Raw genomic sequence first — 27978 nt, forward strand, 5'->3', positions numbered from 1 at the left:
GGGAGCCTGCTTCTCCTTCTGCCCCTCCCCCTGCTCATGTTCTCCCTCTCTTTCTCGCTCTCAAATAAATAAATCAAATTTATTTTATTAAAAAAAAAAAGAATTGGGGCGCCTGGGTGGCTCAGTCGTTAAGCGCCTGCCTTCAGCTCAGGTCATGATCCCAGGGTCCTGGGATGGAGCCCCACATCGGGCTCCCTGCTCAGCAGGAGCCTGCTTCTCCCTCTCCCCCTCCCTCTACTTGTGTTCCCTCTCTTGCTGCGTCTCCCTCTCTCTCTGTCAAATAAATAAATAAAATATTTTTAAAAAATAAATAAAATAAAAAAAGAATCAATGCAACTTTGTTGTGAAGTATCATCCATCTAATCTCAACTTTGTAGATCCTGTTTGTTTTTTCAGTGACCACCTTGGCAAATTTTCTCTTTCCTCATTCTTCTTAACCTCCCTTAGCTATTGACCCTCGGGATCAGCCTTTCTTTTTCCCAAAATGCTATGAACAGTGTTCTTAAAGGAAATTCCACACCACTCTATATCCTTAGCCTTTTCTGAACTCACTGAGCAGTCTTCTTTCCCCATTCAGGTCTAAGCATTACTCTATGTACAGAAGTTACTAACATATTTAAATACTTATTGAATAAATAAATAAGCAAACCCTTGGTTCTCTGCTCTATTTTCCTGTGCTATTTCTCTTGTTAAACTAAATATCACAGGTGTGACTATCACCAATGCTCAAATATCAAGTCCCCCCACTCCACCTCTCTCTCCCCACCACTCTCCAACTGTGCAAACGTAAGCAAGTTTAACCTCTCCGAGTTTCAGGTTTCCTCGTATGTAAAATGGTGACAAAGTTATTGTCTCTCTCATAAAATAATGCCCAGAGAGATAGTGCTTAAGAAGTTTCTCATACATTTTAAGTGTTCAATTATTGGGTTTTTTTTTTTTATAAAGATTTTATTTATTTGAGAGGGAGAGAAAAGAGCACCAGTGGGGGGAGGGGAAAGGGAGAAGCGGTGTACATGACACAAATGACGAGTGGGTGTTGTGTGGAAGGATGTATGAGAAAGAGCATGCTTGCAACAGCATTGAACTCAAAATAGAAATTTACAATTTTTGTTTTAAAGTTTTAATATAAAATAAGCCTACTCTTGGCTTGTATTTCTTACAGACTTAGTATGGCTTTTACCAAGAGGGTCTTTAAATTTTGACAGTTAATTTTTCTAAAATGTACATGTTCAAATATATATTTTAAAGTTAGTACTTCATTATACCCCCTCAGCAAAACAAAAAGTCTAAATATGCTTAATGATTCAGTTTTTGCATAACATAAGAACATTACTTAATGGTGCTTGAATTAACAAAATGAATTGAGCTACTTGATGACATCCCTTCTTAATGATACACTGACTTTCTGAGTCATCTCTTCTACTTCCGTCAGTCTCATTAGCCCAGGGCCACTTGCCTAGTAGGTGCCCTCTGTCATTTCTATAGATCAACTAAATGGGCCTGCTTCAGTGCTAAGTCAGGGAGAAGCAGATTTTCTGTGGTCTTCTGACTACTTTCTTTCTCCCACCCTGAAAATCATCAATCTTTCAGGAGTGTTAAATTTGCTTTGAGGGTCATAAATATATACTGGTGGAATTTTACTACTGAAGAACTCTGTTATATTGAGATAAAAGCTTGAGGAAGCATGGGGTTACCTGTACAAAACTTTGACTCCAAATAAAAACACCAATATACAGAATTTATTTCAATAAATATATTCAAGCATTATTACCCTCAACATCAGCATTGCAAAAAGAAACATTGCCATGAGATTCATTGTTAAATAGAGAAATGTGTGTTATTAAGCTATAAAAAGTGCATACATTTTGAGAAAATATAATGTCTTGTACTAGAACATTTTTGTCCACGAGTAAAATTGTGAAAATAATTAAACACACATAGTTGTTGAAGATAAGTGTATTAACAGTAGACTTTTCCTTAGACTTTCTGAAAAATCAAAGAACAAAGGGGAAAAAATGATTTTTAAACAGACAAAAGACCTAAAGGTGAATATTAAATTTTATATACTTTTCTTTCTGAGTTGATTTAACCTCCTGTGAACAATACTTGTCTGGTAAATGGATGTATACGAACTTTAGAAACCAAACTTTCAAAAAGAATTTATTTCAGTTATGCCACAGACTCCGAGAAATGTCACATTTATTCCAAGAGTTATTTTGTTACTTAGAAGTTTAAGTGTTTTGACCAGTGAAAAGTTAACAACAAAACGAAAAAAGCTGAGCATAGCATGATTTAAAGAATGCCAATTTGTAACCCAGGGGATAGGTATTTGCATACTAATTGTAATGTTCCTGCTGTCACATTACCTTCAGCTTGAAGATCAGTCAGAAAAAGAAATTCGGCATCATCTGTGACAGACAGTGGAAAGAAAAATGCCAGTGAAGTGAGTTGCTGTTTAAAGCTATTTTTAATCTCAGAGGATGTACAAATGAAATACTTGAGCCTTCATTAGTCTCGATGTTTTGTTTCCTTCATTTATGATAAATATGCTAATTTTTGTCTTTCTTGCTGATTATTTTTCCCCCTTTCTCTATTGATTTCTTCTTTTCTAAAATATGTCAACAATTCATGACTTGCTTTTGCAGTTAATTCTTTATATTTGCCAAGATAAAGAAAGGTTATGCAGGGGAGAAAAAAACAGTGAGTGGTTTTTTTTTATGTGAAGCTTTTCAAAATTATTAAGTGTTAGAATTTGAGACAAAATATATATATGATCCTTTTTTTTAAGATGCTTTTTTTTAACCATACATTACATCATTAGTTTTTGATGTAGTGTTCCATGATTCATTGTTTGCATATAACACCCAGTGCCCCATGCAGAACGTGCCCTCTTTAATACCCATCACCAGGCTAACCCATCCCCCCTCCCCCTCCCTTCTAGAACCCTCAGTTTGTTTCTCAGAGTCCATCGTCTCTCATGGTTGGTCTCCCCCACTGATTTCCCCCCCTTCATTTCTCCTTGCAAAATTACTCATTATTGCAATATTTATTAAGAAATTTGAAAACAGATATTGAATGCTGGGTAAGGAAGCAGCTATCATTTCCTGGGGCACATGGACCCCTTGCTTGAATTTCCCATTCTCCAGCACACTGCTAATTGAGTGTGAACAGCTAAGTTGTTGGATTCCACATTTCTTAATGCAATACAACTCGTTCTAGCTGGCACAATTAGCAAGATCACTGGTAGCTTTCATGCCGTTCCCATCTGGCCTGGCTCTTCTCCGGACACATAATATCGGGACTGCTGGCCTTAATGGCACTCGCTTAATGAAGGAAACAGAAAGGAAATCAGCCAAAACCCCATGAAACACTAAGTGCAATTTTGGCTCCAGATACATGGTGAATTTTCATGGCAAATCACACACATATGAAAAGTTCCTCTGATTATGCCTCACAATTATACAGGAAATGTACACACAGTCACAAATGAGAAGAGTCAGACAAAAGCTTTCTCAGAGTTACAACTAAAATCAAACAAAAAGAAAGAGAAAGAAATGATAGAGTGGTACATTATCCATTTACTTAAGGTAAAACATACCAGGTAAAATTTAACCAAGTCAGTACATTTTTAAGTCAGCCACCTTCTTTCCCCCCCCCCATTTGAATTCAGTAGTTTCTTTCTTAACATTTGTATAGCTGCATTTTTTTAAAACATGAAACATATTTCTCACTCACATCTAACATGAGAAGTGTCCTATTTTTACTTGAAAACGTATGAGATTTAAGAATCTATCTTCTGAAAACTTTCTATTGAGTACTCGATTACTGCAATTTAGCTATTATTTACAGGAAATATTTGTATGAAATGCAATAAACTCTATTACAGAAAAAGCATTTTCAAAATATTTATTATAAATTTTCCAAAACATGAGCAAAGTATGAGCATATGTGTATTGTCTCATTCATCCTAGGAAGGATTGTAAGAAGAGTTTGGATTATAAAGAGACACACCTGTGTTTGAATTCTAACTGCCCATTAGTACTTGCAAGATATTACACCAGTCATTAGCATCTCTGAGGCTCCTTATCCACTGGTAGTGTAGAATTAAAACAGACTGTCGTTTACAAGATTAAATAAGGCAAAGTAGATGACATGCCTAGCACAGTGTGGTATAGATTGTGAACATTCAATGCATTGTTGAACATTTTGATGCTGGTAAAAATATTATTTCAGCTCATTCATATATAACAATAATTTACTCTTCCACAGAATTATAAATATACAATCAACCCAGAATTTAAAAATTTACACAGCAAATTAAGAACATTATTCCTTTAAATAGTTGCATCTTGCCTAGCTCCGGAAAAGAGATTACTTATTCCCACCGGCCCTCCCATCATATTAGGTAGTCAAAATTGAACCTTTCAAGTCAAACTTGAAATTGGTTAGAAAATAGTGAGCCGAGAGCATCCTGGGATCTATCACACACCAGCAGGGGTATTTCTTCAGAGAGCTGAAGGGCAGGTTTTCCTTTTATAATAATGAGGCATTTGGTGGACCTTAAGTAATACTGGTCTATCCAAGTATCTCTAATTCTATTACCTATGATATTCTCTATCCTTAGAAAATAATATTCTAGTATATCTCTCTAATTCAAAACATTAAAATTTTTCTTTTGTCCTTGGTTTTACACCATTCCTCAGACTTTGTTTTCTTCCTTTGTTTGTACAGTTTTCCTACATTGATGAAGGTAACAAGAATAGCTACCATTTATTTAAATACTTCCATTCCTCAAAGACCCCTTTACATCTGATAAGATTTTCACTGAATATTCCCTTTTGCTTTTGGCGTAAGCAAAACCTGGCTCTCCCTAAATGACATGACTAGCCTTGATGCCTTCTAGAATGGATGTTATCCATTTTCTCCAATTTCATATCCCTCAGGGATGAGAGTGAGGACAGTGGTCTGTCGCTCCCCCGTGATGCTTTCACATCATGTCTCCTCTTCCTTCCACCATTAATTACACCCTTTGAAGCTAATGCAATTCAGTTCTCACTCTCAATAGCCTTCTTATCACTATCACCTGCCAGCATCTTGAAAGCCATTGATCTGCTCCCATTGAAAGTTTTTTAATACCTGCCACTATTTAGGGTTTGGTCATTCATTCATTATTTGATTATATGTTCAACAAACATTTTTGGCCCAGAAGTACTGTTCTTGGTAGTGGAAGATAACAGTATTTATTCCTATCATCAGAGACCTTACACAACAGGGAAGTGTATGTTCATCCCTGAATGCTTTTTGCCTACATTGTTTCTCGGGGGTTTTTGTTTGGTTTGGTTTTTCTGTGTGCTTTTTTTTTTTTTTTTTGTGACTGTTCCTTATTCAAAATGGCTGTAGTGTGTAGCCAGGCTTGGGCTCAAAACTCCTCACTGCCCTGTTCACTAACATATATTTCACTCATACTAGGTGGTTTGCAATCTGAATACTCTATTAACCACCAAATATCAATCTTCAAATAGAGAAAGTTATTTAAATGTCCATTTGAATGAAAAACCACTATTTCAAAATGATTTCACAGAAAATCTTACATCCCTAAGATTTAGTACATCAAGGGAGAAAGGAAAATCAGCTGTCCACCATCAGGGAAGAAAATTTCAGACAAGAAATGTAAGTAATGGAAGAGAGTAAAATGAATCTCCAGTCACAGAGCCCCCTCTATGTATCCTCTATAAGGAGAACCATTATTATCTGAAAACACAATCACATCTGCAACAGCAGAAAGGAGCACAATCAATCCCAACACAAATAATAAAAACAACAGCAAATGACAAGAAGTAATACAATATAAAAGCATAGAGATCGCTTCACATAACACATTTAAGATCACCTTGATATGCAAAGGTAAAATTTTATAAGAATGACTAAATATGAGACTCTATTTTATCATCATTTTAATAAAAAAATTTAAATTAGCTCATCTCTTTCTGTAAGTAAGTCATTTGCATACCACAGCTACATAATCTAAGATTTTTTTTTTCCTGGGTAGCAGATGCTTTCTATGGATGGGAGCTTATCTCATCAGGATCTTAGTTTATTAAGGGGAATAATGCATGATATATTTGCACCTCAGAAACTTTATATCTTAAACCTGATTTACTATTTCTACGTCACATCCCCAAAAGTATTCTTCTTCAGACTTAAGTCTATAAATTTTTTGACTGCTTTGGAAAAGATATTACTCTGTCCTGACAGATTCCTAGATTTAAATAAATCATCCCAGAACTGGAAGCATACCAGTCTAAGGAGAAATAAAGGCTGATTCAGAGTGGGGCAAAGGCTTCTCAAAATACTATAAATAAACACTTTTAAGATCATCACATGTTAGAAATCTTTATCTGAAACTTTTTTTTAACTTTTTTGAGAAATCTAATTATGACATGGATAATTTCATATACTGTGAAAACTTAGAAAATAATTCATTCATCACTATCGCTATCATGATAACTTTTTGGGAATAGACCAGAGTAATGCCACATAAATTAACAATCAATATATTTATAGTTGAGAAGAAATTAACTATACTTCATAGAACCATGAGCAATATCTCTCTTGTGCCTTTATTAGAATGTAACAATTTGCAAATATTAATAACACTGTAAGCTAGATTAATAAATAATTGCTGATGTCAAATTATTTTGCAGTCCATGTTGCTATTGCTGTGCACCGTGGAAAACATTATACAATTTTTGTTGACCTTTTGCAGTTTGATTAATGGTGCAAAACTCTTTTAAATTATGTAATTCAACAAATACGCATAACTCAAATATTACTATAGGTCATAGACGAAAAAGATCACAATGCTATTGTCAAGGGTAGATGTTGTTTTTACAGGTCACCAACAACAGAAACAATGGCGTGGTCTGAAAATATGGACACACTTTTAACCAACCAAGGTAAGATCGGACTAAGTTTAAAAATATAATGATTAAAAGTAAATCATTAAATTCTGAAAGTTGTAGTTATTATAAAATATGAGTTTGATTAATATTTGAAGCATAAGATTCCCAATAGTCACACTAATCTAAACGGAATACAGGTCCCAAATCTCAATGGAATTAGGTTGGACCTAAAATATGACATGATTATAGCAATCCAAACATTAGCACAAAAAGAAAATCCCAAACAGGAACTAAGAAATTTGTCATTTTCTTAGACTCATTATCATTTGATGTATATATATATTGCCTATTCTTGTTACAAGTTGAAAGAAACATACAAACTATTGAAAAGTTGAAAATTTAAATAAATCACTTAAATAAATCACTTAAAACAGGTCTCCAGAGGCTGAAAACAGTTTTAAGTATTTATTTCAACTGAAATTCTAATTTTTAGTGAAAACAAAAATATATTTAAATGTATTAATATGTACATGAGTGGATATGTATTTATATTATTTAATATTAGCTCAATAAGGTAATTTGATTTTCAATAATTAAAATACCCCATAACTTGATTCAAAGTAGTCATTTGGAACTTCTGTTTCTGTTATAGACAATTCTGTTTTGCAGCAGTTTTATCTCAGTTGTATCTCATACAGGAAAAAAAATGGCTCTACAGAGACATGTATTAAACCATGTTTAATAATTAATATTGTTGGTACTAATCAAATGGAATTTCTACTTTAAATTTGTAAAATAAATATCAGAATATTAGAAAAGTTTAAAACATAATAAAGTTGGGGGAATTCTTCATAGCCGTTTATTCATATGAAAAATTAGATTGAATTAGACAAAATTATTCTGATTTCATGATTCTTAAAGAATTAATTCCTAAGGCATAGACATAAAATAATCCACATCACTCCTAGAATCCAACTAAGGACATATACTAAAGACATAAAAGACATGGAATTGCAATTTTTTAAGTTTTGAATGACATGTTTCTTTTTCTTAAGTGTATAACCAGTGGGACAGATCAGGTTTACTAGAAGCCGAGAAAGTATCTCTGCAGGTGGTGAGTTGGTTGGCTGGAGTAGGGGAGTTCTAGGGGACAGCACCGCAGAACAGAGGCATGGAAGATGTTGAGCTGAAGGCAAATGCTTTCATCTGCATATCTCCTGAGATTTTCTATTTCATGCCCACATAAAGTAGAAGAGTTGTAGATTCATTTGAGCAGATGTTTGGTTTTTGCTTTTTATAATACCAGAAAAATAACTTGGAAATAGAAAATGCTTTTTAATGTTTTAAACAGCTAAATGACTCACCAAGTTATCTGTTTTGTCAACTTGGGGACATGTCTTGCACGTACTGTGCATTGGCTCTCATGTAAGTTTCGACAACTAGTGTTTATTCCATTTGTCAGCCCCTGTTAAGCTTAACCAGTAGCCATTCCATTCTGTAGAGAGTGCCCTCAGAGAATATCATTTTAACTGTATGTAACATATTATTCCAAAATCACATGACATCTTTTGATCGTTCAAATTGTATGTAGAGAATAGAAGCATATTTCAGTAAAATAGTGTGTCCAAGACAGAGATAACTAGCTCATTTTAGCTCTTTATTCTGTTTCATTGTGTCCCAAACTTGAGTGTTAGGAGAGGGAAAAAAGACAATAGTTATTATCTCCGAGTAGTCCTTCATTAAAATTGCAGGATGTGAAAAAATAGTTAAGTTTCCTGATCTCTAACTTCCCATCCCTCAGGGATACATTTAGGTAATCCTCAGTGGGAGGAAGCCTCATATGCCTTTAATGACACATATATAAAATATTGCAAGACAGGAATCTACAACATTCTTTCAATATCATTAAAGTACACTTTATCCTCCCTATAAAATAGATTTTATCATAAATTCTGTTTTGAACCCTCAGATTCATCATTGTTCAGACAAAACTCATGGAAATTTTAATTGAATGTTACTAAGAGGATTTTTATAACCTAAATTTGTGTCACAGAAGCTTCGTGGATGTATTTTTAAATGCAATAAATGTGTAGTTAATTGAATTTTTTATAGTGCTCACATATTAACGACATCCACATTCTCCAATATTTCTACTGAGAATTTTAATTGGTACCTGATAACCTTTTGCAATGACTTGTTATTTCAACTGTATTTCGAAAAATAAAAAAATATTAAATCTATTTTTAATTTCCCAATGTTTTGAGATGTTTTTGTCTTGCTCCCTGAAGCCTTTTCTATTTTCTCTCACTAAAATCACTTTGCTTCCCACCTGCAGCAACCTGCAAATAGCTGACTTTGGCCCCTTTTCCATAAACTTTCTCTTACATTTTCTTTTCCACTAGTTTATTTTTCCTTTCCCCTGATTCTCCACAAGCTTTTTCATGCCTACTTTGGCACCAGAAGGATCAGATCTCTGAGTATGCAGTCAGGGAAGAGCTGCTTTGAGCAAATGCAAAGGGTTCCTCGTGGCAGATGGAAGGGAAATTCACCAATGTTTTGGAAGGCAAATCCTTCCTGAGGCAAAAGTGCTGATGTACATTTTCCTCCTCAGAGAGATCCACAGTCTCATTTATAAACAGATACTGACCTCAGGCAGGTACAATCTGTGAAACCAAATAATATGAACTCAAGGTACTACCTTAGTCCATTCAGCTGTGGGAATGTGATAATGACCTTTCTAACCTGCTCTCTAACTAGAAGCACAATCCTTTTTTTTAAATATGTATATTTATTGCATGCAACACTCACTATTTATGCTACCAATCCCCTCAAAATTACACTATTTTAAAAATTCCTGATATTAAGTTTAATTTTCATTAGTCAAACAAAGACTGATATATATTTTTCTTTCTCAATTCTCCCCAATACCTTTTGTGTTATAAAAATAATTAGATAACCAAATCTTTTTTTTTGTCCTTTTTTGTTGGTTTGCTTTTCTTTTTTTATTTAAATACAATTAGCCAACCCTACTCATCCCTAACTCATTTAGCAAGAATTACCTTCTTCAATGAGCTCTAGATATACTAAAGAAGAATATTTCAGGGCACATTTTGATGAGGAAAATAAAGAAAGAAACAATCTTAGTCTCAAATAGGAATAATACACATGTAAATTTGGCTGAAAGTTGGGGCACCTGGGAGGCTCAGTCGTTAAGCGTCTGCCTTTGGCTCAGGTCATGATTCCACGGTCCTGGGATCGAGCCCCGCATCAGGCTCCCCACTCAGTGGGAAGCCTGCTTCTCCCTCTCCCATTCCTCCTGCTTGTGTTCCCTGTCTCGCTGTGTCTCTCTCTGTCAAATAAATAAATAAAACCTTAAAAAAATTGGCTGAAAGTCAAGTAATGGGGAGAAGTGGGACCTATGGGAATCACAGGCTGCAAGCGCTACCTGTTGTTACTAAATTTAAAAGAAATAACATACTAATTGAGGCAAAGTAAACAAGCCTGCAAGTAAGTGGTCTAAAGCTTCTGGAGAAATGCATGCTCAGGAGAATACCTGGGAGCAGAAGAAAAATACCATGCACAGGCTAAGTAAGAGCAGGTACCATGAGGGAGAATGGGGACATCAATGTTTTACTTAAGGCAACACTGGGGAAAAGCTCATTCATTTGCTTTATTGACTTAAAATTGCCTAATACCACATAAAGCGAAGAAATACCAAGTCACACCAAGTATCTTGCTCGTTATTTTCTTGGTTTAGAGATTTGAATTGGCCAATATATTCACTCAAGATTAACAAATGCCAGTCCTTCCTTCTTTGTCTTGAGCCCAAACCCACACAATCTAACCCCTCAGCATCAAATTGTTTCCTCACCAAGTCATAGCAACAAAGATATTCTTACTCTGAAGTTAGTATAACATAATTACTTGATTTGGGTTTATTTTATTGAGTGTAGAAAACTAAGTCCATGGATTTCCCATGAAGTAACTGCCATGAAGACTTTCCTCTAAACACAACTCCTTGATGTTTCAGATCTAGAAAGAAAAAGTACAGGTTAATGTGTTAATGGAGCTAATTGGAGAAATAGAGACAAGAATATCTTATGTTTATGATTACAGATCCAAAATAAGGTTTCTAAACCTAAAAACAAAAACATATAACTATATAGAGAGGGATGATAAATATTTACACTGAATACTCAATGAATGCTTATATATATATAGCATTATATATATAGTAATCTAAATATATATATATTTATATAGAGATAGATTTTATTTGACAGAGAGGGAACACAAGCAGGGGGAGTGGGAGAGGGAGAAGCAGGCTTCCCATGGAACAGGGACCCCGATGCGGGGCTGGATCCCAGAACCCCAGGATCATGACCTGAGCTGAAGGCAGATGTTTAATGACTGAGCCACCCAGGTTCCCCAGTAAATGCTTATATTATACAATGTATTCATGTTGGTTATTTATACTGCACTGTATGATATACAAAAGTTTTTCTTTTATATTTAATAGCTGGTTTGGATGCTTTTCGAACATTTCTAAAATCAGAGTTTAGTGAAGAAAATGTTGAGTTCTGGCTTGCCTGTGAAGACTTCAAAAAAACAGAAAGTGCAGAAAAAATTGCTTCTAAAGCCAAGATGATTTATTCTGAATTCATTGAAGCTGATGCCCCTAAAGAGGTGAGTAAAATATTCCAGGATAGTGAATATTCATCTCCTAGCAAATTTGCTCCCAATTATAAGACACTTAATACATCTAAAGGGAAACTAAATTGTCGCTATGTATTCAAATAGAAATGTCTGTAAACTCCAATAGAAGTGCCTTAAGATGATCCTATTTTTTATTGACTCAACAAATCTTTTCAACGCCTACTATGTGCCAGATATGACCAATATTTTTGTTTCCTTAGCACAACATGCATACTCTTGAAAAATAGTGTCCGTTATCTTAGATTAAATCACTCTAAAATTTACCCTATAGAAATGTTACTTAAATGTGTTCTTGCATTTCAAGTTCACTTTTGTTTTCCTTTTTGTAAATCACGGTGGTCAAGATGGAATAGAATTCTAGATTAGAATAATTTATTTAAAAATTAAGAATAATATGTGGGGGGAAATAGGACTTCTAACCAACAGTATGAATTCTTCATTTTTAATATTTTGGATGTCCACATTATGGCATGTATTGTCTTAACTTTCCAAAAAAAGAGTTTGCTTACCTTTATTTCTTTGCGGGTAAAAATAGCCAAAGGTGTGAGACAATGTTTCAGGTAATCAGGATCCGCCTATGCTGCTTTAAGATCAGGAAAGGAGAAAGGGCCTTAGAGAGAAACCCAGAATGACTGATAATAGCCCCCCCTCAAAAAAAGTGTTCAATGTATTTAACAATTCATTTCTATTTGATTGCATTTCCAGAACCAAAATCATGATCAATTCCATATACCCTTTAATATTTAAAGTTTGAGGAATTTATAATTTAAAACAATTTCAGCCATGAGAGACTGTGGACTCTGAAAAACAAATTGAGGGTTTAGGGGGGAGGTGGTAGGGGGATGGGTTAGCCCGGTGATGGATATTAAGGAGGGCACATATTGCATGGAACACTGGGTGTTATACATACACAATGAATCATGGAACACTACATCAAAAACTGATGATGTATGTATGGTGACTAACATAACACAATAAAATAAAATTTAAAAATAAATAGATAAATAAAATGATTTCAGTTCCTCACTGAATATATCATATAAGCAAAGAATTTTAATGCATAAGTAACAAACAGAAAGCTACATTGAATTACTAGAACCAAACATAAACTACTAGTACAAGTCATCTTTCCTATGGAGGCAAAACACCAATTTCCTCCTAGGGGATAGTTATCATATTTTCTGATCCAAAATTAGGAGTCATGGTGTGAGAAGGGTTATTACACTTATGGGGACAAAGAACAGAATAGGTGAAATGAAAACACTTTCAGAAAATCTAGGACATAAAGTGGCTGTATCAATAGTTCAAGTTTTAATTGGACATTAATTACTGCAGTGTACATTGGCTGGTATAACTTTACAGACATATGAGCTACTAAAGCATAGCCTGGAATTCATGGGGGACGGTGAAGAGGGTGAAGAATTTTAACTGCTGTGGAGCTATTTCAACATTCATTTCCCAGTCACCATCTAAGAATCAATAAATAATTCTGGAAAATTGAAAATATAGTGTACAAGATTTGTCAAGTTGATTAATGTGTCATTCCCTAAAAGGGCTTGAAATCAGCTCTAAAGATATCCTATTTATTGTGATATTGATTTGAAAGCCAGATTTTTTTCTTCTTTATGAATTCAGCTAATTAACAGTGATTGTTTTAGAATAACATTCTCAAATATTTTGCATGAGAAGTCTTCTAATGAGAAATGCCATCTCTTAATTATAGCTAAATTCAATCTTACAATATATAATAAATTATCAATTTTGACAAAACAGTTTTGTTTACTTTCCTAATCTTTTCTTCTAAAATAAATTTGTATGGTAATAATTTATTTTTTTTATTTTTATTGTTATGTTAATCACCATACATTACATCATTAATTTTTGATGTAGTGTTCCATGATTCATTGTTTGTGCATAACACCCAGTGCTCCAGGCAGAACGTGCCCTCCCCAATACCCACCACCAGGCTAACCCATCTTCCCACCCCCCTCCCCTCTAGAACCCTCAGTTTGCCCCTCAGAGTCCATCGTCTCTCATGGTTCGTCTCCCCCTCCGATTTCCCCCCTTCATTCTTCCCCTCCTGCTATCTTCTTTTTTTTTCTTAACATATATTGCATTATTTGTTTCAGAGGTACAGATCTGTGATTCAAGAGTCTTGCACAATTCACAGCGTTCACCATAGCACATACCCTCCCCAATGTCTATCACCCAGCCACCCCATCCCTCTCCCCCCACTCTAGCAACCCTCAGTTTGTTTCCTGAGATTAAGAATTCCTCATATCAGTGAGGTCATATGATACATGTCTTTCTCTGATTGACTTATTTCACTCAGCATAACACGCTCCAGTTCCATCCACGTCGTTGCAAATGGCAAGATCTCATTCCTTTTGATGGCTGCATAATATTCCATTGTGTATATACACCACATCTTCTTTATCCATTCATCTGTTGATGGACATCTTGGCTCTTTCCACAGTTTGGCTATTGTGGACATTGCTGCTATAAACATCGGGGTGCATGTACCCCTTCGGATCCCTACATTTGTATCTTTGGGGTAAATACCCAGTAGTGCAATTGCTGGATCATATGGCAGCTCTATTTTCAACTTTTTGAGGAAACTCCATACTCCTTTCCAGAGTGGTTGCACCAGCTTGCATTCCCATATATGGTAATAATTTAAATAAATAGCACAGTTAAGCATATAAAACTTGTATGACTTTTTATACTTTGTCCATCTAATTAATTTGACTAAATAAAATATAATTAAATTTATGGCTGCTTTTCAGGTAATAATTATATTTTCTCCTTGAAGTATCTAAAAATGTTATCATCAAATATGACAAAATTCACTGAAAACAAGAAACTATATAGATATACATTTGAAAGTCATTATCTTTCTTATTATTTGCCATTAGTTGTTTCTAGTTCAACAGATTACTAAATTTCACTTCCCAAATTACTAAAGGGCATTTGCCTCTTATTATATATCAGTTACAGTTTTCAAGGTATTTCTCTGTAGTCCATCGGTTGTATGTTAAATATAATACAACTGGGAGTATGTTGACTCATTAAACTGATTTTTTGAGTGCCTGCCGCCACAATGAAGTCACAAAGCAAGAGAGACTGACATGTATAAAACCAGTCAAATGCACAATAACAATATAATAATAAAGCCACATTTTAAGTTCATTATTAGCACACTGGAAAAGTGATTAAATCTGGAGAGTTAAGGGACACATTTTCAGGGTGATTCACACATGAAAAATGTATGTCATGAAAAGAGTAATATCAAGATGCAAATGAAGAAAGAATATTTCAGACTGAGGGCACAGTGATATAACATGGAGGCACAAAGCTCCCTAGTGTTTCCTAAAATTACAAACACTTTGATATTGCTAATGAGAAGTGGGGGATGAGGTTGGATAAGCAGTAGTAAAGATAAAAAGGGGTGGGAAGTATTCTAGATTTATCTAGTAGGCAGACTTAATAAGACAAGGTCATATCTTTGATATGAAAGCTGGAAAACATGATTTTCACAAGTAAAAAAATTAATTCAAGAATGAGATTTATATGAAAATATTCTCTATTTTTCCATATTCAATTATAGTTGTACAAGTGACTCATAAAGAATCAAAATTACAACTTATTTTCTTGGTAGAAAATCCTAAAGTAAAGAACAATGGCAAAGTCATGCTCTGTAGATGTCTATTAACTCATATTTATTTTCTTTTCAATTTCTCATGTCTCTATTTCCTCATCTATAAAATTGCTAGTATAACTTAATTTTTAATTGATGCAATTAGACAATTTATAATTAGACTATACTAAATTTACTAAACAATCCCTGTTTATAAATTGGCACACTAATGGTTCTCCGTTTCCTGTTCTAACAGGCAAAGACAGCACACTGAACAAAACAACAAAAATTGAAATTTTAGGTCTCGACGAGAAATGATAATAATTGTGACTAGACTTTATGCCCTCTCCCTTACAGCATTATCTTTTCTCTGGTTTCTACACTAATAGAGAGTCGATGTGATATAGTAGATAACTGGAAATTTAGAGATACCTAGACCTAAATTCAAATCCTGTAGTAATCTTGTGGTAAGCTGTTTTATCTCTCTGAGCCTCAGTTTCCCTCTAATAATTCATCTAAAAAGCAAGCACATAACAACCACAGGACACGTGAGAATGATGAATGAGATCACATGGCTATGGTTTATATCATGCAGAACAGCTTTTAGGAAACTGTAATCCTTTTAGTTTTTTTAAACAAGTCACTATAAGGGCTATAGTTTCAAACTGACAACAACCATTATAAAAAAACGTTAGCAAAGCACTAGTTTCAGATAAAAAGAGCTACTCATTGAATGGACTATACCTAGGTAGTTTCAGAAGAAAATACTGAGGGGAAAAAAAAGTATATATATAGCCAGGTATTTTAACTAAGTGATTTGAAAAAGAAAATTTTAGACAAGCAATATTTTTTACTTTTTATTTTTTTTAATTTTTAAAAATATTTTACTTAGCAAAAGAGAGAGATAGAACACAAGCAGAGGGAGCAGCAGGATGAGGGAGAAGCAGGCTACCTGCTGAGCAAGGAGCCCGATGCAGGGCTCCATCCCAGGACCCTGGGATCATGACCTGAGCAGAGAGCAGATGCTTAATGACTGAGCCACCCAGGCATGCTGACAAGCAATATTTTTTAAAGTGCCTCTACTTTGCACACAATAAGAACTTATAAGTGTAAAAGAAATTCTTAAACTTTTATTTATTCATCCTTCAATTTGGACCACTCATTTCATAATATTTGGAAATTTTAAGAAAATAATATTACTGGGTTTCAACAGAATGGAACTCTTCAAAATACTTCAAATAATATTTTCATATTACTGAAAACACTGACAGATTTTAAATATTCATGTTTTATTTATATCACTTATATATTATATTTCTGTCATTCTTTTTATTGAAAAGGAAATTACTCAGAATGGAAAATATGTGATTAGAGAGAAAAATGTTTATGTTTATGTTGATTGTCATTCTGAGATAGTAGAAAATGTTCCAAATCATACAACAGTGTAATGTTTAAAATTATGTAAATTCAACTGCATATTATCACATTGGCAGTTTTTTAAGTCAAAGAATATTAGTATGAAATATTTAATTCTTAAATATATTTATTAAATGGGGCACCTGGGTGGCTCAGTCAGTTAAGCATCTGCCTTCCGCTCAGGTCATGATCCCAGAGTCCTGGGATAGAGCCCAACGTTGCTGTCATTTGGCTCCCTGCTCAGCGGGAAGTCTGCTTCTCCCTCTTCTTTTGCCTCTCCCCCCAGGCTTGTGAGTGCTCTCTCTCTCTATCTACCCAAATAGGTAAATAAAATCTTTATAAAAAAATAAAATAAAAAAGTATTTATTAAATATGAAGACACCATAACTCATAAAACAAAGAAGAAACTATAGTCATAGAGGAGAAGGTATCTTAATGGGTGTGTGCAGGACACTTTTTAAAATATCTATGTCTGTTTTTTGCTTTTATTTTTAAGTCAGTATAATGTTTTTTATTGACATATTTTATTTTACAACAGCAAATGCTTATTCTGTGTCTACTATTCACCTCCTTATAAGATAAAGTACCTCCATGAAAGGGCAGCTCAGTTTAGGCAGGAGAACAGATTAAAAAAACACTGAAGTATAATGCAATATGTTGTGTGAACTAGGCAGCTTGATAAGGAAATGCAAGAAAGTAAAATAGGTTGAAACTATGGTTTGGCTCAAAAGAAACTTTGAAGCTAGTTGGGTTAAAAAATGAAATTTATGGAATTAGGGAAAAAGAGCAAAACAACAAATGATTAAGTGCAAAAAAAAAAATTCCAGAGGAAACTTTGCATTATACCTAGAAGGATATAATGATTGGATAGTAGTGAGACAAGATATTGAGATAAGGTCTTTATTTTAAATAAGGTTAGCTTTAAACAGAACATCAAGGAAAGGAAATAGATATATGAATTATCGGTAGAGAGAAGCCCCTGAAAATGGGCATTTGGAAGGATGTCTTGATATTACCCTCATGCCAATTTTGTATTCTCCATCTTAGATTCAAATGTTTTCTTTGCATTTTTAATGCCACTTTCCCAACATGTGGATGTTTTTGTCTGGCCCCACAAGTTGCTGCTTATCAACAGTGTCCCCCAACTCTAGAATCATCTCCAGATATAATGAGTTTGCTTATTTATTAATTTCCTAACTTTTGGTTCACTGACCACTAAGTGTCTAGTATATGCCAGGAAGCATGCTGGTGCAGATAAGAAAAAAGACAGAGTCCCTGGGTAGGTAAAGCTAACCATTTTGAGGGAAGGACTCCAGTTAAAAAGTAATTACAATAAACTTTCATGAGAGTCATGGTAGAAAACACAGGTGATGTGCAGCATGCAACAGGAAAATCCAATTCTAGGGGGATGAGAAAACGTATCTCGAAAGAAGTAATTTGTGAGCTTTGACCGGAAATGGGAGTATAGAGGGAATTAGACATAATGGGAGAGAAGGATTTGAAAGGAAGATGAAGAGGAAGTCAAGCAAAGGACCAGCCAGCGCCTAGGAGGCTAGTCCCATCGTGAAGGAAGCCTAGAACGGTATGTCTCAGAAGGGAAACTGAGGTAACTGCACTTCCTGTATCCCAATAATTTCCTCCTCCTTATTTATTTCATCTTAAAATAAAGGGCCTCTGAAAACATAAGAGAGAGAGAGAGGAGAAAAGGGAGGAGATCGAGGAGGACGAGAAGGAGAAGGGGTAGGAAGAAGGGAGGTAAAAGAAGGAAAACAGAGCTAAAGAAACTGTAAGTGACATCTCTGCACAATGCTTTTACGTGGACTATCTCATCTGATCATCGTGGCCGCTATCTTGGGGAGGTACTGCAATCATCCACATTGCAACTGCAATCATCCACATTGCACAGGTGAAAATGAAACTGAGCCCTAGAGAAAAAATAATGAGTCCTGCAGTCATAAAGATACAACGGGTCATAAGAGGAGAGACCCACAGCCCATGCTCTCAGGTTTCAAACTCCTTTCTCCAGATCTACTATTTATTTTAAATGTTTGTAATCTAGCCTGGGAAACTTGATGTTTATGCTAAAGGCAAAAGCATAAGATTATCTTGGCACATAGAGTCTATCTTCCTTTCTATCAAAAGCTTTATTTCTCGGGGATGGTTAAGCGTCTGCCTTCGGCTCAGGTCATGATCCCGGAGTCCTGGGACCGAGTCCCGCGTCGGGCTCCCTGCTCCTTGGGAGCCTGCTTCTCCCTCTGCCTCTCTCTCCCTCTCTCTCTCTCTGTCTTTCATGAATAAATAAATAAAATCTTTTTTAAAAAAAGCTTTATTTCTCTTCTCACATTCTCTTTGTATAACTTCTTAAACCATGAAGTTTAGATTCAGCTATGGCATTAAGATGGGAAAGAGTTGCAGGAGTACTTCTAAATAATCTGCAGTAGCATTTTCGCCCTCTGAAAAACTGGGGGCTGCATTTTAACTTGAAAAGAAAACACTTGGGTGTTTTTTGAACTTCTGTGGGTCTCTGTGCTACTGAAATTAATCTGGGATTAGCATGTTTGCGTTGGTGAATGAAACCATTCGATCGGACTCCTTCTCAGCTATTCCAGATAGCTTTTGCTCACGTACATCTATTTTTACTAATCCACATACATTATCCATCTACATTATGTCCATCTATTTTTATCAACTTATGTGATTGCATGTGTTATAATTTCTTCTGTTTCTTTTGCCCGATTTGAGATGTTAATACTAGCCCCCAACATGTGTCACTGATTTCTGTCTCTAAAACCAGTAAGAGCAAAACGATGAAGTCCTGTGCAGGGATGGATTCCTTCAAGATGTGACAGACTTTGCCATTCTCAACTTTAATAGCCACCCTTGAGAAGATATTTCAGGATATTCGTTTTCCTTTAATGATGCCAAAAATGAAGTAATACAAGAGATGTTGGTGGTGATTAAATAGAATTATGCCACCAAAAACATGATTATAGGCGGCTTTAATTTGAATAGTAATTTTTAAGTTTTGTTGTGAATGAGGTCTAAAAGGCTGCCTGCTCCATTTTAGTAAGGTGTTTTACATATGCATGCACACACCCTGGGCATAATGACAGTCTCTTGCTCCACTATACATTCTAGATGAGGAAAAGGCTATCTAATTTGAATGTGAGAACACAATTGAAAACGTTTCATTCAAATTATGTAAAAATATAGAAAGCAGAGTGGAGGGTCACAGGAAAACCAGCAGGTACCCTTTAAAATGTATTCCTCCTGATAAAATAATTTGTTGAAAACCAAAAGGATTTAAAACTGCTGGTGAAGTAAAGAGGAATTTGGCTGCCATACCTTGTAGTTAACAATATCCCATGAGTATCAAAATATTCTGGGTCTTTAGAATAAAATTGTTTTTAAACAACTACCCCAAACATCATTCGGAAGGCAGTCATTTTAATGCAATGGATTGTTGTCAATGTTAACTTTGTCAAGGCCTTTTCAAAACTGACAGAATTTAAAAGCCTCTAGGTAGTTGTGATGACATCTCCACTGTCAGAGATTCGGTAAGAATCACAATTCTCCTTTTCTGAGACTGACAATGCGGTGGGCTCAGATATCTAAGAAAATTCATAATCTTTTGAAAAAATAAGCAAAGAAAATATTATATTTCTCAGAATCCTTGAAACTAAAGTGTGTATCCATACAAATAAAACGTACAGTAGCTATCATATTAGTAAGTAATGTAACTCTGTTTATTTCATTAACCGATACACTGTTCAGCCCAGGCTCTGGACCTAAGAGTTTGACTGCTCAGCGAAGTCTAAGCTTCCCTGTAACTCCCAAGACTCAACATCACACCACTGGAAAGGCTGCATATTTAGAAGGTCACTTCCTCATGAGATCTTAACCTTTGGTCTACTCCAAGCTCAATATCTCTTGTCTTACTTTTTGAGTTAGAAATTTATCCATGTATCTTCTGGTAGAATCCAGCCAAAAATCATAGTTGAGATTTACGCAAAGTTGAAGATGCAGCTCACAGACATGGCCCCAGGAGTGATTCTTTTAAAGATATCTATCTATCTCTCTACATATATTAGGCCTAACATTTTCACTTTTTTTCCGGTTACTGAAATTTCAAGGGATTTGAGAAGAAAAGAGAAGACACTTTTGATAGCCTAATTCTAATACTTCACCCAAATTGAATTCTCAGGGGGCATTTAACAAAATTGATCACTCTTTCTTAATTGAAATACTATCTTCAATTGATTTCTAGTACTTGATTTCCTCCTTCCTTACTGACTGCTATTTAGCAATTTCTTTTACTGTTCTGACTCATAACCCAACAGACACTATAATGAGGGAAGGCAATCCCCTTCATTTTCTGCTTACATTCATTCTCCCAATGATTTTCTCTGGTCTCATATTTTTATTTTTTTAAAGATTGTATTTATTTATTGGAGAGAGAGAGAGAGAGCACGCATGAGTGGGGCAGGGTCGGGGGGGAAAGCAGGCTCCCTGCAGAGCAAGGGATCATGACCTGAGCCAAAGGAAGACTTATGACCAACTGAGCCACCCAGGTGCCCAAAGTCCCATATTTTTAAAAGGGCAGCTCAAACCTAACAAATTCAAATATGAGTCCTGATTTGCTGTTCAAAACTTTCTTCTACCAGAGTCTCCTCATCTCAGTTAATGGCAGTTCTGTTCTTCTATTTGCTCTGGATAAGTAATTGGTAGTCATCCATGATTTTCTTCCACTTACGCCCCATGTCCAATCCATCAGCATTTTCTGTCATCTCATTCTTCAGAATATTGTGAAAAGCCAGCCATTCCTCAAGATTTTGTCCCTCATCCTAGCACACTATTCAATCACAAGTTCCACGCATTCTACTTTCTAGGTATCTTTAAAATCTATGCACTTCCCATAATTCCCTATGACATTTCACAGCCAAATTCACCATCACTGCCCACCTGAATTTTTGGTAAGGTTTTCTCATTTTTCTTCCTCTTATCCACACCCAGCTAGGAGACCACATGGCATCCAGTGATACGGTGTTTTTTCAAACATGTGTTTACAACATGCCCTTACTAAAAATTCTTCCCATTGCTCTCAGGTTAAGTAAAAATTCCTTAACAAGAACTACACAAGGTCCCACATGACCTGGTTCCCTGATTCCTCTCCAGGTTCTTGCCTTTCCTCCTCTCAAAACCCACTGGGCTTCTTTTGGTTTATCCGCCCATGTGCAAGTTCCATTCTTAATCTATCTCTTCATGATAATAATTCAAAGATCTGCTTAAGATCTCATTTCCTTCAGAAAGCCTATTTTTTCCTTTGGATTACTTTTCCAAAATCTGTCTTCTGGATTGATTTTTCACTTTAATCACCTTTGTATCTTCAGATCCTTCACACAATTCCTAAGCATCTACTCAATATGATGTTTCAAAAAAATAAATTCTAGGAATGACTACAAATAAAATGCTTACTTTCTCAGATATATGTTAGCTTTTTCCCAGAAAAATGGGAATAATAATACTGTATGTCATATAGTTGTGTATAGGTAACATAAAGTAACCATAGAAAGACAGTATATCAATACTAATAGTTAATAAATAATAACAATTATTATTTTCAGTTAAAATAATCATACCTAAATATCATTATGATTATTTTAGAGATAATACGAGTGTTCAGATATTTTGCCAGGGAAGAAGACAGGGTAACCAATGGAGAAAAATCTAGGATGAGACTTGGGATAGAACTGAGAGAATGCATAGCTGCTTTGCTCATATTTGAGGGGCGTGCAGAGAAAAAGGGAATTAGCAAAAGAAATAAGGAAAAGACAACAGATTAAAAACAAGTTAATTCCATGTCATGAACTATTGAATTCCCTTTGCAGTGACAAATCTTCCTTCGCTGATAATCAGATTGAGTAATTAATGCTAGCAGCAGCCTTTGTATCTAAATTTATTTAAGCAAGAAATCAAATTTCTTGATTTCTAAATCAAAATAATGTATAATGATAAGGAAATTATAGTGACTTTCCTTCTGTGGCCAGGGAAGGCTTCTCAGAGGATATTCAACTTAAGCTAAATGATAAAGGATAAGGAAAATCTGTACAGAATGAAACTGTGGGGGTGAAAGGGATTTTAGATGGTAAAAACAACATAAACAAGCTTTAGGTACAAGATTTGCTCTGGGAACAGAGAGTAGACCAGTTTTATATATACTGCTAAGGAAAGTAGAAGATTTTGAAACAACACATTGAAGTCAGAGTGTGAGGAAGCTCAAATGCCAAGGTAAGATATTGACAGTTTATGTTATAAAGAATAATGGATTTTCAGCTGAATATTCATATGCTGTATTGGTGAAATTGATACAGTTATACTTTCACATGTGCAGAAGGGAAAGACATTGTAAGAAGAGGTATCAAACTAGAGGTAAATTTCAGAATTTGGGATAGAGATTCCATTATAAAAGGCTGAACTGGAGAAATAGGAGTGAGAATGAAAAAAGCCATTGTGAAACTACAAAATAAAAGGCAAATGAGGGAAAAAATAGAGAGAGATCAGAGGAAAAAGAGGTGTCAGAGATGATTCCTATGATTCGAGCTTGAAGAACTTGGAGAAAAATAATGACATTTACACAAACATGTGGGTGTGATGTTTTGTCACTGACATTAAGCTGAATTGCCAAGACACAGCCTCATAAGACTACTAATTATCTCCTGGGATTAGTATATCTGCTCATCACTCAGCTATCATGGCTGATGTTGGCAGTTCCTTGGTCGGAAAACAGACAAGTCAGAAAAATGAGAGGGATAAATCAGAAATACAAGCTTCATCTATTTTAATAAATAACATTAATTACCGGTATATGTTGAAATGGAATAGTTCCCTTTAAAATTTAAACATCATTTTTAACAAATGTAGAAACACTTTTTCACTTTATTTATGCAGTCTATATTCATTGAGTCTTTACATGGCACAAGGCATAGAGAAGGAAGCACAAAATGTAAATATGGTCTAAGTAACACAAAGTCATTTGGTGGATCCAAAAAGGAAAGAATCCACGAGTAAACTTCACAGGGTAAATATTACTTGAATGTAGCCTCAGGGCATCAAAGAATGTGAAAGACTTGGTGAGAGGAGTGACTTTCAGGTAGATAAGGATGGTATGAAAAAGATGTTCATAGGTGGGAAAAAACCAGGAACTGGAGGGGAAGTGTCTAGCTTGGTAAAAATACAGGTCACACATAGAGGAGAAAAAAAATGTGTAAGTTAGGACTCTGTTGTAAAGGCCATGAATGCCAAAATCAAGGCTTTGGACTTTTTAAATAGGAAATGGGGAGTTGTTGCAGGTGTTCAGTTCTGATTAAAATAATAATAAGCCAACACCATGGACCAGGAACACACCAGCCCTGCTGTCAGTGAATACTCCCCCGACGAATGAATGCCTCAATGAGATAAATTGCTGTATTTACTATTATGGGGGATACAAAGTTAAGCAAATTACAGATGATGCCACTTAGTAATTAACGGCACAGCTAAAGGAGAAAACAGGCAACATTTATTCTCATATCCCCACAACATAGGATAGGATTTATGAAACAGGCTACCCTAGATGTTTAAAAAACTCTGCAAGGGCTTGACAACAGCCACTATTCACTGATCCCCACTACGAGTCAGGCAATATTCTAGGTCCATACAATGTCATCATGCCACTTCCCTCCTCAAAAACCCTTCAGGGTCTTCCTATTGCTTGTAGTAGAAAAATAAGAACGCCTTCCACTGCACATAAGCCCTACAAGACTTGCAGGCAAATCTCATTACAGGTACTTTATCATACTCTATATTCCAGCCATCCAGGCATAGTGGCTCTTCAGAACATAACGAATTCTTTCTTGCATCTTTGCATTTGTTGTTTTTTCTGCTAGAAATGCTTTTCTCCCAGAGTCTTAGAGGACCAGCTTCTTCTCATCCTTCAAGTTTATTTCTAGAATAATGCTATTTATTCAGTTGTTGGTTATCATTTCCCAAGTATAGAAAGCATTTGGTACATAATACATCATCATAACTATTTGCGGAATCCATGAATGCAAGGATCATTTTATTTTAATTCTTATAAGAACTCAGTCGGGAACTACCTAGCTTAATAATGAGGAAGGATTGCTCAAAAGTATTAAAGTAATTCAAGCCAGATCACCAAGGTACTAAGTGTTAGAACACAGATTAGAAAATTATCCCAAAGTCTTTCCACTGCCCTCCACCATCTTCCTTTATAAAGAAGGAGAAATTGATTCCAGATTTTGAGGCCTTCAGAGAGCTGTAGCATTTGGCCTGGAACTTTGATGGAGGAGATAAGAGGATGATCAGAGAAATAAAGGTGCAGATGTGGGATCACTGAGTAGCTGAAATCCCTTAAGAAGGAAAACATCTGTGAACAAATAGTGGCCTTTATCTGATTCTTTTCCAATTAGAAGTTTTTTCTTCTTCTCTTCTTCCTAGAATAATAATATTAAAATACTTTGATATTAAACCTCTCTCATTTAGTCCTTGAAACACTTTAAGATAGATGCTATTACTCTTCCCTATTATACCGTGGAAATCAATGATTAAAAGAAATTATAGAACTTGCTTCACCCCATATGAATAGCAAGTAAATAGCTGAGGAAAAATTTGATTATAGGTCTGCCTGCCTCTTTTAACCTCAATTCAATAAGCACGAATTGTCATTTATAGTCTTTCTTTTACCAGACCCCCAAATTATGGTATTTTTACAATTTCCCCATTTTGCCAAGAGACATTTTAATTCTCTTCAACAAATATTTATTGATTGCCTATTATGTGGCAAATACTCTGCTAAGTGCCAGAAAAGGATGAAGAAGACGTATATAGCACCTGCCTTTCTTGAGTTTTTAATTCTAAGATTCAAATCTCTTTTGCACTTCATGAATATTTTCAATTTAAATGAGACAACTTGGATGTGAAATTTTCTGCTTCGCAGAATATATCCTGGAATATGTATAGAGTTAGACAAGCATCTTCCCAAGGTTTGGGGCATTTTACAGATTTGCAGATGAATGGTGTGTTCCAATGTAATAGATCTCTCTTAGACCTTGCTGAGGATATTCGTGTATGGTAGTGGTTTGGGGTGTATACACACCTACGTGCACACACATGCACACACATATAGGTATATTCTGCGGAAGGCATGGGAGTCAGTGAAGAGGGGGATGTTATTTGGTTTATTTTGGCAAACAAAAAGAAATACAAACTAGAACAAAAAGCAATGTTGTGTGGGAAACAACATGGGGAAGTATAGAGAATGGGAATGTGTTGGTAGAAGCCAACCTAATAAATTCCAGTTTTTGTTCTGACTTTGGAAAATATGCTATTGGTATTAGGGCTAAAGTACTAGAAAAAAGGGATTTATGGGAAAATAAATTTAAAATCATGAAATATCTTGTTTTTCACCTTTGCCATTTTTTTTATAATCTCAAAATAAGGCTTTACCTCTGTTTTCTGTCAATGCCAGCCCTCTCTACCTAGGAAAAATAATTATTTTTTAAAGAGGTTATTTATTTATTTGAAAAAGAGAGGGAGCGCAGGAGAGAGAGATAGAGATAGATAGAGCAAGGACCAGCGAGGGGAGAGGGAGAAGCAGGCTCCGCTCTGAGCAGGGAGCCCGATGTGGGACTTGATCTCAGGACCCTGGGATCATGACCTGAGCAAAAAGCAGACACTTAACCTACTGAGCCACCCAGGTTAATTTTTAGTCTCTGGTTGGTCTCTTCACATCCAGCATGCCTTAGTTTGCTGTTGGCTGCTTCCCCAAATGAGCACCTTTTTACTGTCCTCCCATTAAAAATATGAAAAGATCACAAAAAAAAGAAAAAGAAAAATAATTAAACCAAATACATGTTCTACATTACAGGAAAAAAAATGTATGACCTTTTCTGCTGTTGTGCATCAGATTAACTTTGTGTTTAGAAAAAGAATTCAAATAATATGTGTATCTACTAACTGTATAAACCATGTATTCCTTGACTAAACTAATGTAATGATATGCAAACTTATTTCCACAGATCAACATTGACTTCAGTACCAGAGACCTCATCTCAAAGAATATTGCAGAATCAACTCTCAAATGTTTTGATGAGGCTCAGAAGTTAATCTATAGTCTTATGGCCAAGGATTCTTTTCCTCGATTTCTAAAGTCAGAGATTTATAAGAAACTGGTAAATAGCAAACAGGTTGGAAATCATAAGAAATGGCTCCCTTTTTTGTAAGAAGTAAATGGTAAACAATAATCAGATTGTAATTTGGGGAAAAACAAGTGACAGGAGAAATCAACTTTTAATCACTATACTCAAGGCTAAAATGTTTTAAATATACAAAAACAATATAATTTTTTAAGATTTAGAAAACATTTTTTTACTCCAGCAGAATACCTTTTTATATATATGAAGTTTGAATTTTTAAGTCTTTTGTTTAGAATTATTCATTTTATCTTTTTTAAGAGAATTTTGAGCATATATATATTATATGTATAATATATATTTTTTATTTTTTTAAATTTTATTTTATTATGTTAATCACCATACTTTACATCATTAGTTTTGATGTAGTGTTCCGTGATTCATTGTTTACATATAACACCCAGTGCTCCATTCAATACGTGCCCTCTTTAATACCCATCACCAGGCTAACCCATCCCCCCACCCCCCTCCCCTCTAGAACCCTCAGTTTGCTTCTCAGAGTCCATAGTTTATCAAGTACTTAGAAATTTCCTACTGGGAGAGTACAAGGGAGTTAATAGAGATGTAATACACTCTTAAATCGTAAGTGGATATTCTCATGACATTATGAATTCAAGAACTATATATCTTCATGTTGCTGAGTGGGAGCCTGTTTAGCACTATATACATGATTTTAAATGCCATTTACATTATTCAAACCTTACTTCTGTAAAAAAAAGAAATTCTGAACCAAAACACAGCCTTCCTTTTAGTGTATTCAGCTATGTCCTTTTAATCAGGATCTGCCACATAATAATGTGGTGATTATCTAAATTGCCATGGCCCTCAGATTAATTAAAAAGAAAATTGCAAGAATGTGTGTGTGTGTGTGTGTGTGTGTGTGTGTGTGTGTGTGTGTGTGTATAATAACACCATGGATCAAAGTTTTTCAAAATATATCTCTTGGTTCAATTCAATGGCATTCAATTCTAGGCATATGCATAGAAAGGGCTCTAAGGGTGCAGAGGACTGATTTTCTTGGATTTATAAGAATGTAAGGACAGAGGAGGAATAAAAT

General features: G+C 35.1%; 1 protein-coding gene across 1 annotated transcript; it reads left to right on the forward strand.

Annotated features, from left to right (window-relative positions):
• Positions 1-2432: 2432 nt before the first annotated feature.
• On the forward strand, positions 2433-26951 carry RGS21 (regulator of G protein signaling 21). Its single transcript, XM_028104656.1, has 4 exons — positions 2433-2443; positions 6880-6956; positions 11422-11588; positions 26748-26951. Exons 1-4 carry the CDS (start codon positions 2433-2435, stop codon positions 26949-26951), a joined length of 459 nt encoding a protein of 152 aa, XP_027960457.1.
• Positions 26952-27978: the final 1027 nt, after the last annotated feature.

This window comes from Eumetopias jubatus, unplaced genomic scaffold (genome assembly GCF_037043125.1).
Source record: "Eumetopias jubatus isolate StellerSeaLion01/CBP00866 unplaced genomic scaffold, mEumJub1_p1.0 scaffold_12, whole genome shotgun sequence".
Taxonomy (NCBI): domain Eukaryota; kingdom Metazoa; phylum Chordata; class Mammalia; order Carnivora; family Otariidae; genus Eumetopias; species Eumetopias jubatus.

What these genes read in the sequence shown, in the direction of transcription:
- RGS21 (XM_028104656.1), top strand. An exon ending in CACACTTTTAACCAACCAAG is followed by an intron (nt 6,957 to 11,421) that starts GTAAGATCGGAC and finishes TATATTTAATAG; the next exon opens with CTGGTTTGGATGCTTTTCGA. An exon ending in AAGCTGATGCCCCTAAAGAG is followed by an intron (nt 11,589 to 26,747) that starts GTGAGTAAAATA and finishes TTATTTCCACAG; the next exon opens with ATCAACATTGACTTCAGTAC.